This window comes from Castanea sativa, chromosome 11 (genome assembly GCF_040712315.1).
Source record: "Castanea sativa cultivar Marrone di Chiusa Pesio chromosome 11, ASM4071231v1".
NCBI lineage: Eukaryota > Viridiplantae > Streptophyta > Magnoliopsida > Fagales > Fagaceae > Castanea > Castanea sativa.
The window spans coordinates 68,291,332-68,306,503 of NC_134023.1; the positions used below are offsets into that span (position 1 = coordinate 68,291,332).

Genomic DNA, 15,172 nt, shown 5'->3' on the forward strand with positions numbered 1-15,172 from the left:
ACCAAATGTGAGAAAAGAACGGTCACATGTAATGTTGGAACTGCATAATGTGATAATGAAACCGTCAAATGTGAGAAAAAAAAAAAGCGAATCACCAAATGTTAAAAAAGAACTGTCATATGTGATGTTGGAACTGCACAGTGTGATAATAGAACCGTCAAATGTGAGAAAAAAATAAGGGAACACCAAATGTGAGAAGAGAACTATCAAATGTGATGTTGGAACTACACAGTGTGAGGATGGAACTGTTAAATGTGAGAAAAAAAAGTAAGGGAACTACCAAATGTGAGAAAAGAACTATTATATGTGATGTTAAAACTGCACAATGTGAGCATGAAACAGTCAAATATTATAAAAAAAACTAAGGAAACTACTAAATGTGAGAAAAGAACTATTAGATGTGATGTTGGAACTATACAATGTGAGGTGGGAATTGTAAATTGTGAAAAAAAAGTAAGAGAACCACTAAATGTAAGAAATGAACTGTCACATATGATGTTAGAACTGCACAATATGAGGATAAAACCATCAAATGTGAGAAAAAAGAGAGTAAGAGAACCACTCAATGTGACAAAAGAACTGTCACATGTGATGTTGGAACTATACAATGTGACGATGGAACTGTCAAATGTGAGAAAAAAAGCAAGGAAACCACTAAATATAAGAAAAGAACTGTCACATATGATATTAAAATTGCACAATATGACGATAGAATTGTCAAATGTGAGAAAAAAAGTAAAAGAACCACCAAATGTGAGAAAAGAATTGTCATATGTGATGTTGGAACTACACAATGTGAAGATGGAACTATTAAATGTGAGAAAAAAATAACTTGGCATAACAGGTTACTTGCTAATGGGTACCGTACTTTTTTTTTTTTTTTTTTTTTGAGGATACCGTAGAATTACCCAATATCCTATTATATAATTGATGTACGGGAGGCAGGTTTAAAACTGGATACGTATAGTGCATTACTACACTTGACACAAACTGTGTCATATAATTAAAAAAATAATAGTCACATTAATTGTTGTTAATGTTGTAAAATAAGTAAATTAAGGTTCCTTAATCAATGTACTTTGCCCTAGTTTTACCCGTAGCTACAATTTTCTTTTGGCTATTGGCTGGTTCATTAAATTTCCAGCTAAAGAGGAGAAAAAAAAAGGTGTACTTGGTTGAAAAAATACCAAAGAAAAAATTGACATGGTTAGAGACTAAAATCATTGATCTACTAGAAATCTAGAACATATACATAATATTACTTTCCTATGCATACAATATATAGTACGAACATGTGAAGCTCGGTTGACATCGTTTTTCGTTTTCTTTGTGGCCATTTATGAACTGTATGAGGTCGGATTTTGCTAGACTGAAGTTTGTATTTATCGAGAGTTTTTAAGGGTTCGGGGGTCCTAATTTAATTTGTTGGTCATTTGGAGATATACAAATGAGAGATATACATATCATAGTCGAAAAATGAACCAGGCAGTGTTAAGGAAAAAAAAACCTCATTACATTGTCTTATACATAAAAATACATAATTAGACTAGTTATTTTACACTATTGGACATATTTCATAAGAACGTTTTATTAAACATGGTGTGCCTTGAAAGTTGAAACATTACACCATTTACACGTTACCTACAGATTGTAATATGCAAATTATTGAAAAAGCTATAAAAAAAAGTTAATAATTTTTTTCACTTTTTCCATAAAAAAAGCTTTCTAAAATTGTTTAGTAAAACTCATTTATATATATATATATATATATATATATATATATATATATATATATATAATTCTACATATTTATTCAATAATTTTCAAAGCAAGTCCATTAAAGGATGAGCGCAATTTAAGGGGTCTAAGTTATTAAATTACATTGAAGAAGCAAATGGATTGAAGTGAACAACCGGAAGACATTTAAATGGATGAGCCATGGGCATAGTCATGCCTGGTCCGACTTGCATATTAGCCTTAACGTGCTCTCCCTCTCCACCAACCTTCCAATCAAAGCATTGAACCATTGTTGCAATTGTAGTGTGAATCAAACTGAGTGCTAACTTTGAACCTGGGCATGCTCGCCTCCCAGCCCCAAAAGGAATATATTCCATACCATTTTCTTTTTCTTTGGAAGAAACCATGAACCTCTCTGGCCGAAAATCATTTGGATAATCCCATGTTTTTCCATCCCTCATTATTGTATACACATTTATTGCCACCACAGTTTTCTCTGGTATATCAAATTCTTTGATTTTACAAGCTTCGCGGCACTCTCTTATTACAACAGGCACTGGTGGATGTAGTCTTAATGCTTCCTTCACAACTGCTTGCAAATATGGGAGACTTTGTACATCTGATTCCTCCACAAGTCTAGTGCTACCAACTAGAAATTCAATCTCTTCTCTGACCTTATTGAAAACGTAAGGATGATTGATGAGTTCAGCTATTGTCCATTGTATGGCCTCTGATGAGGTACCTGTGCCCCCAACGAATAGATCCTAGGGGAAGGGCATCATTTGAATCAATGAAATGGATAAAGAGTTTGTTGTAAATGGTATTTGATATCTGTAATGATTGTAGTAGAGTATTGCATTGTGATTAATTAACTAATATTTAGTTTCAGTTTACCACACAGGTAATTACTGTATACCAAAATGATGCCAAATAATTTTACATAGCAATAATTGAAGTTCTCCTATTTTGTTTTGTTTTTCAGATAGATTAGTTTGACTCTAAATCCAAGGAAATCTTTAATTGTTTCATTTTTATTGATTGTAATAGAAAGTTGGTTTGCGGTAGATGTTTTACCAACTTTTTAAAGGGAAAACGTTTTACAATATTTTGCAAATATAATTTTACGGTCAATTGAAAACATTTTTGAATTTGAACAAATTTTATGATGAAACAAACACAATAAAATGTTGAAAATATTTTTAATAAAACATTTTTATAGTGAAACAAACAAATGTAAACTAATGTACAACAAAACAACAGGTGTTAAATATCACTTTGGCCTTAGTAATTAGACAATAGAAATGAGGTTTTGGACATATAATAGTCATATATGTGTAACTTATCAATAAAAAATAGTTCAAATAAAAAAAGCTATCATTGAGATAAAAATATCTCTATTATTTATTAATTTTACATCTCCTTTGTCATTCTTGTATCTAACAATAAGTTTTGATTTTCTACAATATATATGTTCCTTTGAAACTGAATATATGTAGGTGTAATGTTAAGTTTTTGACCTGAGAGGCTCATAATATATATATATATATATTTAGAGAACATTGTGTAATTTTCTCTTTAGGGTCTTGTAGGGTCATTGGGTCCAGGAATGTGTGTGGGGTTGGCCCAAGAGTATTTTTTGAGCTAAAGGCCCAATCTGAGGACATTAAATGGTCTGAGGATGTAAGAATGTCAACTCATAAAGCAATATTAATAAGTAAAGAGGTGATACCTGAACAAGTATGTCTAAGAATATAGTCCAAGGAAGATTATGTCCTCAGCTATGTAAAGCCGAGGTAGGAGAAGGGTTGGGTAAACATCCATAGGCAATGTGCTAGAAAATTCTGTAGGTAAGGGTAAACATGGTAAACGTGGAAGATAAGAAGAAGGGCGGTAGAATATCTAAGATAAAGCTATTGCCACCGCCCCCGCCCCCACCCCCGCATTGAATGCTCTGCAACTACTATTTTGGCCGCATTAATGGGGAAGTGAGATCTGAGTGTCAGAGTTGAGCCTTACTCTTATCTCCAAAAATTTCAGGGGAGGTGGATGAGACAAGTATCTAAACCAGCAATCTAACTCCTACGTGGAGGATGAAGAGGAGAAGAAGGAGGGGATATAAAAGAAAGAAGGGGCCTTTAGGAAGGGGAATCGGAAGAAACAGAGAAAAAACACTGTATGCCTCACTATCCATACTATAATCTATCTTGAAAAGAAATAATATAAATCATCCTCGGCTTGTGTCCGAGGAGAAGATTCTTTTATATAAACAGTTCTTTGTGTGCATCATTATGATCAAAGCCCATCATTTTTGTTATCTAACATCACTAGAACCTAGATTTCAAACCCACCCTCTACAAATTTAATTGTAAAAAGGCCATTTAGGCCTATCCCTTTCTGACTATGGAGGCTTAAATTGTGTCCTTACAATTGACGCCGTCTATGGAAAATCTTGTATTTTAGGAGGTTTAGCATTATGGTAGGCTCAGGTCCACGTTGTGCGGAGTCTATGGGGTCCCAACGAGAGGATCACTCCTTGCATCTAGAGGAGGATAGGGACCGAGAGGGTAGTGTGCATACAATGCATACTAGTAGGAGTCGTTCACAAAGTGAAAGTGGCCTTCCTCACGAGGAAAATGCAAAAGCCATGTAGAAGGAAATTGACTACTTGAAGAAGAAGTTACGCTGCGAAAGGCGAAGGAGAACTCCTTCCTTTTCTGATCCTTCTTTTGAGGGCTCTGGGGATGACAATTACAGAGCCAGGTCAAGAACTCCCCCGGGTGAGTCTTTCTCCAATAAGGAGGACAATTTGCATGAGCGTAATGGTAAAAATTCTTTTTCGAGGGGCTTGGGAAATGATGCTATGGGAAGGGCGTTACATCAAATCTCCAAATCACCCTTCACGTGTAGGGTGGAAGAAGTGAAGCTCCCTCGACACTTCACACAACCAGCATTCGCCATTTATAATGGCCGAAAAGATTCTGTAGAGCATGTTAGTCATTTTAATCAGAGAATGACAGTGCATTCTAAAAATGAAACTTTAGTATGCAAAGTTTTCCCTTTTAGCCTAGGACTTGTGGTGATGAGGTGGTTTGATGGTTTGAGAACAAGTTCTATCAATTCTTTTAGGGAACTTATTAAGGCATTTGGTTCTCGTTTCAGCACCTGCAGTAGAGTTCCTTGGCCCTTGGATTCGTTATTATCCATGGCCATGAGAGAAGGGGAAACCCTAAAAACATACTCAGATAGATACTAGGAGATGTTCAATGAGATTGATAGGGGACTTTGATGATGTGGCGATAAGGACCTTCAAGGTCGGCTTACCTGCAGAGCACGACTTAAGGAAATCTTTGATCAAAAAGCCAGTAAGGAGTGTAAGGTAAGGGTAAACATGGTAAACGTGGAAGATAAGAAGAAGAGCGGTAGAATATCTAAGATAAAGTTGTTGCCACCGCCCTATCATTGAATGCTTTGCAACTACTATTCTGGCTACATAAATGGGGAAGTGAAACCTGAGCGTCAGAGTTGAGCCTTGCTCCTGTCTCCAAAAATTTCAGGGGAGGTAGATGGGACAAGTATCTAAACCAGCAATTTAACCCCTACGTGGAGCATGAAAAGGAGAAGGAGGGGATATAAAAGGAAGAAGGGACCTTCATGAAAGGGGATCGAAAGAAACAGAGAAAAAACACTGTATACCTCACTATCCATACTGTAATCTATCTTGGGAAGAAATAATATAAATCGTCCTTGGCTTGTGTCTGAGGAGAAGATTCTTTCATATAAACAGTTCCTTGTATGTATAATTGTGATCAAAGCCTATCATTTTTGTTATCTAACATCACTAGAACCTAGATTTCAAGCTCACTGTCTACAAATTTTATTGTAAAAAGACTATTTAGGTCCATCCCCTTTTGACTGTGGGTTTGGGCTCAAATTGTGTTCTCACAAGTCTGTTTGAGATTCGTTTATTTTGCTGAAATTGAAATTTTTTTGCTAAAAGTACTGTAAATAAAGGTAAAAATTATGAGAAATAATATAGTGCGACCCATTAATAGTACTAAAAATTACAGTGATGTACATGAATAGCAATATAAACTAGTTTTTTAATTTGGAGCCAAACGCACACTTAATCAAAACCCCTATCCCAAACAAGTCAATGACTAAATCAATCTTTGATACCTCAAAATGACTAGGGAAAAGAAAGGATGACACCATTTTGTATACCCAATTTGAACCTTTAAGCATTATTTAAGGAATTTACTCTTGGTATGGCTGTTGTATTAAGGAACCAAATGAATTGATAATGAATTAAGGAGGTTGAAAAGAATTGAGGGAAGAAAATAAAAACAAAAAACATATGCAGAATGGAATAAAAATTAATCCGTCTAAGTGTACTACTTTATGTTTTATCAATTGTAATTGTAACCTGTCATACGTTCCTTTTTCTTTTCCCTTATAAAATGTCCAAAGTTTAAAAAGAAATGGATCATGCTCTCATTTTATTCATGCAACAATGAGGCTGAAAAAGAGAAACACAGACAAAAACAAAGGTGACTTACTAGCAAGAAAGCCTTGAGATGTGTTCTCTTAATCTTGAACTCAGCTTTGTCATCTTGATACACTTTCAATAATATGTCCACTAAATCCTCATTCTCTATTTGAGGACTCTCTTCATGCTGCTTCAACACCCTTTCTAAAATCTCATCGTACCTTAAGGCCACATCTATGGCCTTCCTTCCATATAGCCAAAAAGCCAAAAACCTCAATGGCCCCAACACATCCCCAAAGGATATCTTTGCACCAACCTCAAAGGACTCCTTCACCAACTGCCTAATCCTCTCAGCTTCATCGTTGTCATCTGAACACCTCATGCTCATAATCACCCTACATGAAGAATTGTTTGTAAGCTTCATCAACTCAACACCAATGTCAAGGACCTGTTTTCTCTCAGCACTCTCTAACACTTTACGCAAAAACCAAGTCAGTTCTTCGTGTCGTACAGCACGGGATTGTTCAACTTGATGGGCACTGATCAATTAAGAATTGCAAAGTTTTTTTATGAACTTCCAGTAATTACCGTATGGAGCTATGAAAAATCCATATCTTCCATATGGTAATTTATCGCTGAAAGCAAATGGTGGTCGATCTGAAAAGGTAACGTCATTGGTTTTAAATATTTCAGTGGCAATGGAAGCCGTTGACACAACGAGGCACCGCGAAGCACCAAACCGGAGATACAGGAGAGGACCATATTTGTTGGAGATGTTGTGGAAGGATTTGAATATAGATGGACCAAGAAGGTGGAGATGACCAATGATTGGGAGGGCTGGTGGGCTTGGAGGGAGGTTTAGAGGGCTCTTTGTCTTGAACAAGGACTTGAGTAAGAGGGTTGAGATGAAATAAAGGAGGAAAATAAAGAAGTAATATTGGTAATCAGTCATTGCGGCCATGACTACTCTGATACTCACTCTAGGACAAGTTTGTATCAACTTATTAAACACTAAACTATTTATAACCTCTCAATTTATGGGTAGCTTTATAATTGATCCTGAAGTAGTCTTTCTTGTCATTGTCTCTTAATTATTGTTCCACTTTCAAAATCGTTTTTTGATTCATTGACTTTGCTAATAATTTAACTGCCCCTTGTGAAGCTCGCTTGAAATTATTTAATGTTTGTGCACCTTTCAAGATCTTTTTTTAAGGCATTGTCGATCTTCATTTAATTGATAGTTGCTTTCTTAGTATAAGACTGATTCTCCTACCAAAAAAAAAAAAAAAAAAAACCTTTGTATAAGATTTCTCTATCTTTTATATTATATATATAATCATGACATTTCGTGTTGTCTTTGAATTTTAGGGGTGTGAAAGGAAGAATGATATTTAATTATATTGCAATTTGGCGTACGGGAAAAGGTATGGGATTGTGAGATGAGTTTTCAATATTTGAGTATAGGAGATATAGGAAAAATGCTAGGGACACACACACTTTTGCACAATTTTGTGCCATATCTCGTCACATGACGAGTTGTGATCGGTTAGAGTGTATTAGTGGGCCATGTGGTGACACATTCTAATCAATTACAACTCGCCATGTGGTGAGTTATGACTAAAGTTGTGCAAAAATATGTGTCCCTAGAATTTCTCTTGAGTATAGTGTTTGTATTCTTGATCGAGTCAGTTATACAGATTTAGATGCGCTGCAGTAATCCACAGTTTTTTTTTTTTGGGACATCTTCTATTTATCCGAAACATATTTTCTTGTAAATTCTTAATGTTTAAAATCCTGCCCATAAACCAAGTAAAAATATTACTCCCTCTGTCCCAAATTATTCTTAATGAAGCAACTGAAAAGGTGCCCCAATTACATTGATTTAATATATATATATATATATATATATATATATATATATATATTTGTTAGTTTTCTTTTCAAATAATTTTGAAAATAAAGTAAGGGTATAATAGGAATATTAATAAACTAATAACTTTTATTTTTAGAAATAGGACAATATTTTGGAATATCTCAAAATGGAACAGAGGACAAACAAATTGGAACGGAAGAAGTATTTATGTTGAAAATTATTCAACTTTTTTTTTTGAGAAGATTATTCAACTGATTAACATAATTTCATGTTATAACTGAGTATGGTATTATAATTAAATATTTCAATGATTAATTTAAAATATCTTCTTTCCGTTAATAATTTGAAAGGATCACCTACCTCAGAATATATAATTAGTAATATATATATAAAAGGACTTAAAATATGACCCTCAACCCAAAGAAAATGAATAATGACCCAACAAGTCCAAATCAATATATTTGTTAGAGAGTGAATTTTATAGGGAAAAGACTCAATAAAGTATTTGCCACAGTAGTTTGGATTCGTATCAGAAAGCTAAGAAAACACAATTTGAAGGGAATTATGCTTCTCGGTCAAGTCCAAGAAGGAAGTGTTCTTATATTTACTAAAGCTTTTTCTAAGTACAAGGAGTTTTCTCTTTTGCTCTCAGATTACATGCCCCATTTTTCATGGAGGTCATTCCCTTATATAGTCTTCCTCCTTTTGATCACAGCCTTCCACTTGTTGATTATGTAGATGATCTTTTAGATGCTTGTCCCATCAGAGCCCTCCTGGAAACTTTGTATGTAGCTGTAAGACTAAATATTATTGCTTAGGTGTCATTTCCACATAAATGCGGAAAATTGATTAGGTGCAGAACATTTAATATGGTGGTAGTAGTTTTCTTCTCAGATATATCTCAGTTTACTGTTGACTCCATTCTTTGAAGCCTATCTTTAGAGGTATGGTTTCCTTTTGCGCGGTATCCTCTAAGCATCCAGGTTCCAACCTTCCACAATGATTTCTTGAGGGGGCCTGGCTCCTTTGGAGAGCCCACCAGCTCACTATCATTTTTCTCTCTCCTCGGCCCATTGACCTTGATACTTGTTAAACTTCTCAACCATCCTTGGGTTCCCATAGGCCCTCGAGTATGGCCCACAGCCCAAATCTCCTGCTCGGCTCATCTTGCCCTCACAATATATATATATATATATATATATATATATATATATATATATATATATATATTTCATCATCTGTTAGGACATATGTGATTCATGTTAGGAACATATGTCATCATGTATTGAGTAATGCTTATCTAAGATGTGTTTAATGCTTCAAGGAATAAGGTTTCAAGTTCAAATGTTAAAGTCATGCAAGTCTGTCCAAGAATCAAGTAATGAAATGCTGGTTTTTAAAGCTCAACAGCTAGTATCTATCGAGATTTAAAAAGCTGATTAAGCCCGAAACTCGACAGCTGCTCAACAAATATGGTATCTATCGAGAATTATGAAAATTAGATTTTTAGTTCTGATTTTATTCAAATCCGTGAGTATGTGTTTAGACTTTCTTTTCTCATAACCCTAAACATATATAAAGGTTATTTTACGGGCCGTCATAGTGAGCACAATTGCACAAGTGTGAAGCAAAGTGTTGTTCATGCAAATTGTGACTAGAAACCTAGTTTGCCCTAATTCATCTTTCTCTTGACGAAATTGCTATATTTGTACACCGTAGGGTTTTATGACCAAGCAACTTTGTGATCTTCATCATGTGATGAACTGAAGAACTTTGTAACCAACATCTTTCTCAAGTTGGTGATTCAGTCGTTTACTAGAATCCGCGCATTTTTTTGGTTAGTCACGTATTGGGAGCCGTGCATTAAAAGGAGAGATTGTCACTACAGAACAAGTTCAATTGAGTATTTGGATAAGGGTTCAACTGTAGGTTGGTATAAGGTACTGTGATTCTTTTACTTATAACTGCTTGTTATGATAATAGTGAATTCTCGGGAGTGGTGACCTTAAAATCACCTGGTGAGATTTTTGTCTTGAAAGTTTTCCCTATTCGAAAACAAATCACCTTGTCAAATTTATTTTCCACTGCATTTTATTTTAGTAGGTGATTTATTTGTGCTGCCACGTACATTGCATGTTAATTTGATTAATTAATAAACTTGGGTAATTAATCAATTAATTCATCACAAGGAGTCAATACTTTTTTGGCCTATCATCATTGACTAGTCAAATTTTTTGTTGATAACTATAATAGAATAATAGTGTCATTGATAAGTCACATTCAAAAAAAAAAAAAAAAAAAAGATACCAGAGGGTTAAATTAAATACCATTCAACTCCATGGTAATTGTATTTTTATTATCAAATAATGGTACTAATGGTTTCACTTCAGTGTAAACAAGATTTGAACTCAGTGACATGATGAATGGCATTTATCATGAGGCTAAGACTCAAGAGTATACTAATTGGTTTATTTTTTGTGTAAGTGAGATTTGAACCCAAACTTTTTATTTAATGACAAGATTATTTAGTTGAATTAACTAAAATCCATAACAAGAATCACTTAAGCTCTGACATAAATGACAAATTCTATATTCGTAATAAACAGATGAAGGGTGATGTTTTGAATGTAAAACCTATTAATTGGCGTGTACAACTTATTGATTTAAAAAAATTCATATCAAATAAGTAACCATTGATGATGGGCCAAAAATGTATTGACTCCTTGTAATGAATTAACCAATTAATTAGCTAAGTGAATCAATTAGGTTTAATTACATGCAATGAGCATGGTAGCACAAACAAATCACCAAATAATTAAATATGCAGCGAAAATTAAATGACATGATGATTTGTTTACGAATGGGGAAAACCTACATTGCAGAAATCCCACCATGTGATTTTAAGGTCACCACTCCCGAGAATCCACTATTATCAAAACAAGTGGTTACAACTAAAGGAATCCCAGTATCTTATACCAATCTACAGATGAACCCTTACCCCAATACCCAATAGGACTTATTCTATAGTGACAATCTCTCCTTGTATTACACAGCTCCCAATACGTAACTAACCAAAAGATGCGCGGATCCTAATACAAGACTTAATCACCAACTTGAGAAGGATGTTGGCTGCAAAATTCTTCTGTTCATTACATGATGAAGATCAGGAAATTGCTTCGTCACAAAACCCTACAGTGTACAAATATAGTAGCTTCTTCAAGAACTAGGGCAAACTAAGTTTTAGGTCACACTTGCAGAATTATGCTCTTGTGCAATTGTGCTCTTGACTGTGCAACCTGTGACTGTTCTTAAAATAATCCTTATATATGTTTGGGGTTGTGAGAAAAGAAAGCCCAAACACATGCTCATGGATTGGATGGAAAACAGTCCTGAAAAATTGAGTTTCATAAATCTCAATAGATAGCTATCTATCGAGCTAACTGTCGAGCCACGAGTTTTAGCAGCTTTTTAAACTCGATAGATACTAGCTGTCGAGATTTAAAATCTAGCACTTCTTCACTTGTTTTTAGGATAGACTTACATGGTTTCAATACTTAGATTTGAACTCTTGTTTCTTGAAGTATTAAACACATCATAAATTTACCCAATTACAAGTAAAGTGCGTTTTGTCAAAGGATTAGTTAATACATAAAATGTTGACATATGTTCCTAATATCAAATCACATATGTCCTAACAATCTCCCCCTTTGGCAACCCGTGACAAAACCACAACAAAAAAATGAACATATGAGAGAAGTCATAAATTACTCAACTCATATTCACTTGTTAAGTATAACAAAACCTATCCTAACACAAACTCTTAAAAAATTTTGCAAGAAGAGAGTTTATGGCAAGGAAGACTTTGACAACCTGTATTTTTGAAACAATTAAACAAAACTCATCAAGGCATCTTTGTGTGAAACAGAAATAAGAGATTGCATACAATAAATAAAAAACATGTGTATAAAGAGAGAAAAGAAACAACATATGTAAAGATAGGTGAAATACTGCATTAACAATCTTAAATGTATATATACCAACAAGTACAAGGTTTGCTATCACAATATGATCATAAGATCTAAGGTACATGAACAATGTATCTAAAATAGAGAGAAAAGAAAAAGATACATCAAAATCCTCACTACATCCCTAAAAAATATGAACACTCCCCCTATCTCCTAAACTATCCATCCCTTTATGAGTATGACTACTCTCATCTCAAAACTACTTCCTTTTTTTGTCACGAGTGACAAAGGGTAAGTACATCTAGTAGACATCTAATCATCACTAGGCGAGCCAGCATCATCATCCTTATCACTGTTGGAGCCATCGTCACTCTCATCCTTGGACACCAGAGGAGATGGAGAAGAAGCAACCATGAAACCACCCATCACAATCGGTCGAACCAGCCGATCCGGTCATTTTTTTAAAACCATAATATTTCGATGGCCATGAAAGTAGTTGAAACTGCAAGGTACTTGGACACATAAAAGTGAAGTTAGGGGAGAGGGCCATATTTGATGGAGAGGTTTTGAAGGGATATGTATAAGAATGGACCAAGAAGGTGGAGATGACCAATGATTGGGAGGGCTTGGAGGGAGATTTAGAGAGGTGCTTGTCTTGCAAGATTTCTTGAACAAAGACTTGATTAGTAGGATGATTGAAAGGAAACAAAAGAGGAAGCATAAGAAATAGTATTGGTAGTTTATCTCTATGACCAAGTTTTTATAAGTAAAACTGAACTCTCAACCATTGTGATAGGCCAAGAATGTATTGACCTATTTGGTAAATTAATAAATTAATTAGCCAAGTTAATTAATTAAAATTAATTACATGCAATAAGCATGGTAGTACAAACAAATCATCAACTAAGTTAAATGCAGCAGAAAATAAATTTAAAACAGGTGATTTGTTTACGAATGGGGAAAACCACCGAGATAAAACCCCACTGGTTTAATTTAAGGTCGCCATTCCCGATAATTCACTATTATCAAAACAAGTGGTTACAAGTAAAAAGAATCCCAGTGCCTAATACCAACCTACAGTTGAACCCTTACCCCAATACCTAATGGGACTTGTGAAGTAGTGACAATCTCTCCTTTCAATGCATGGCTCCCAATATGTGACTAACTAATGATGCACGGATCCAAGTATGTGACTAACACACCAACTTGAAGAAGATGTTGGCTGCAAAGTTCTTCAATTCATCAATCGATAAAGATTAAGAAGCTCCTTGGTTACAAAACTCTTAGCGCAAAAATACAGAAGCTTTTTAAAAGAATATGATGAACTAGGGCCAATTGTCTCCAGTCACAATATGTGTGTTACAACAATTGCAACAACCTTTGCATCACTTTGCATCCTATGTGACGGTTCTTAAAATAATCCTTATATATGTTTAGGGTTGTGAGAAAAGAAACCTTACATAAATACATATGGATATGCATGAAATATGATTTGGAAATCTAAATTTCGTAGTTCTCGACAAAAATAGCTTCTGTCGAGCATTAGCTTTAAACCTCGATAGATATGATTTGTTGAACTTTAATGAACAACACTTCTTCACTTGTTTCTTCAACAGATACTAAAATTCTTGCTACTCTTCAATCTCTCAAACTTTACAAAGCTTCGGGACCTAATGGGCTTCCCACAAGTTTTTTTCAGCATTTTTGGCTAATTGCAGTTAAGGATGAAGTCAAGAGAATTTTTGCTCTGGGATATTTCCTGAGTATCTTAATAGAACCTTGATTACTTTCATTCCTAAATGCAATAGTCCGGAATCTCTTAATAACTATCGCCCCATTGGTTTGTGCAACACGGTGTACAAGGTCATAACTAAACTTATTATGGGCTGCATCCATCTGTTGTTGGATTATTTAGTCTCTCCTCTCCAAACTGCCTTTGTGCCTAAGAGGAAGGGTGTTGATAATGCCATCATAGTTCAAGAGTTGATTCACTCTATGTCCAAAAAGAGACGCAGAAAAGGAGACGTGGCTATTTAAATTGATTTGGAGAAAGCCTACAATCGCCATGAGTGGAGTTTTATTAGAGACACTCTAGCCCTATTCAAGTTCCTTAATCACCTTATATCTCTTATTATGAGCTGCGTCTCATCCTCATCCATTTCGATTCTCTTCAATGGTGGGGCTTTGGATCCGTTTTAGCCTTCAAGGGGTATAAGGCAAGGGGACCTCCTCTCTCCATACCTTTTTATCTTGTGCATGGAAGTTCTAAGAGCTCTCATATCTAGAAAATGTGAGGATAAGCTTTGGGATACGATTTCGACCTCTAAAGGTGGTTTAGCCTTTTCTCACCTCTTCTTTGCAGATGATCTAGTTCTCTTTGCTAAGACTGATACTAAAAATTGTTAAGCTGTGAAAGATGTTTTAGACATTTTTTGTGAACTTTTCGGCTAAAAGGTGAGTGCAGAAAAATCTCGTGTTTATTTCTCCCTTAACCTGACTCAACATTATAGGGAGGAGCTGTACAACATCTTAGAGTTCCAATCTACCCCTTCGTTGGGGAAATATATTGGCTTCCGCATCAAACACACGTCAATCCCTCAAGATTTTGGTGCTATAATTGAGCATGTTCAAAGTCGTTTAGCGGGGTGGAAAACTCACCTCCTATCTTTTTCCAAGAGACTTTGTTGATGCAAGCTATACTATCCACTATCCCAAATTATATCATGCAATGTGCTTCCCTTCCTGTAAAGGTAACATAGACTGTGGATAAACTTTGTTGCAATCTTATTTGGGGCACGACAGAGAACAAAAAGAAACTTCACTTAGTCAGCTGGAAAAAAATCACTAAGCCCAAGGTGGATGGTGGTCCTTTTGGCATGACAAGTGGTTGAGCGATGGTCCCTTTAGAAGCCTCATTTCAGATCCTTTTCAAAGAAACGAGGAGTCTTTGCTCCTCAGGAATGTTATGCATCAAAATTTCTAGAACTTAGGAGGAATTTCCTTTGTCTTTCCAAATTCCCAAGTCAGAAAATCAAAACTACTCCTATTCCAATGGTAGTGGTAGGTGTAGATCGTATTTCTTGGTGTTCATTACCTAATGGAATTTGACCT

At 35.1% G+C, this 15,172-nt stretch overlaps 1 protein-coding gene across 1 annotated transcript; it reads right to left on the bottom strand.

Moving 5' to 3' along the window:
• Positions 1-1,792: 1,792 nt before the first annotated feature.
• LOC142617398 (cytochrome P450 705A5-like) lies at positions 1,793-7,222 on the bottom strand. The gene is made up of 2 exons (XM_075790231.1): positions 6,294-7,222; positions 1,793-2,501 (listed from the first exon to the last, which is right to left on the bottom strand). Exons 1-2 carry the CDS (start codon positions 6,645-6,647, stop codon positions 1,878-1,880), a joined length of 978 nt encoding a protein of 325 aa, XP_075646346.1. The 5' UTR covers positions 6,648-7,222; the 3' UTR covers positions 1,793-1,877.
• Positions 7,223-15,172: the final 7,950 nt, after the last annotated feature.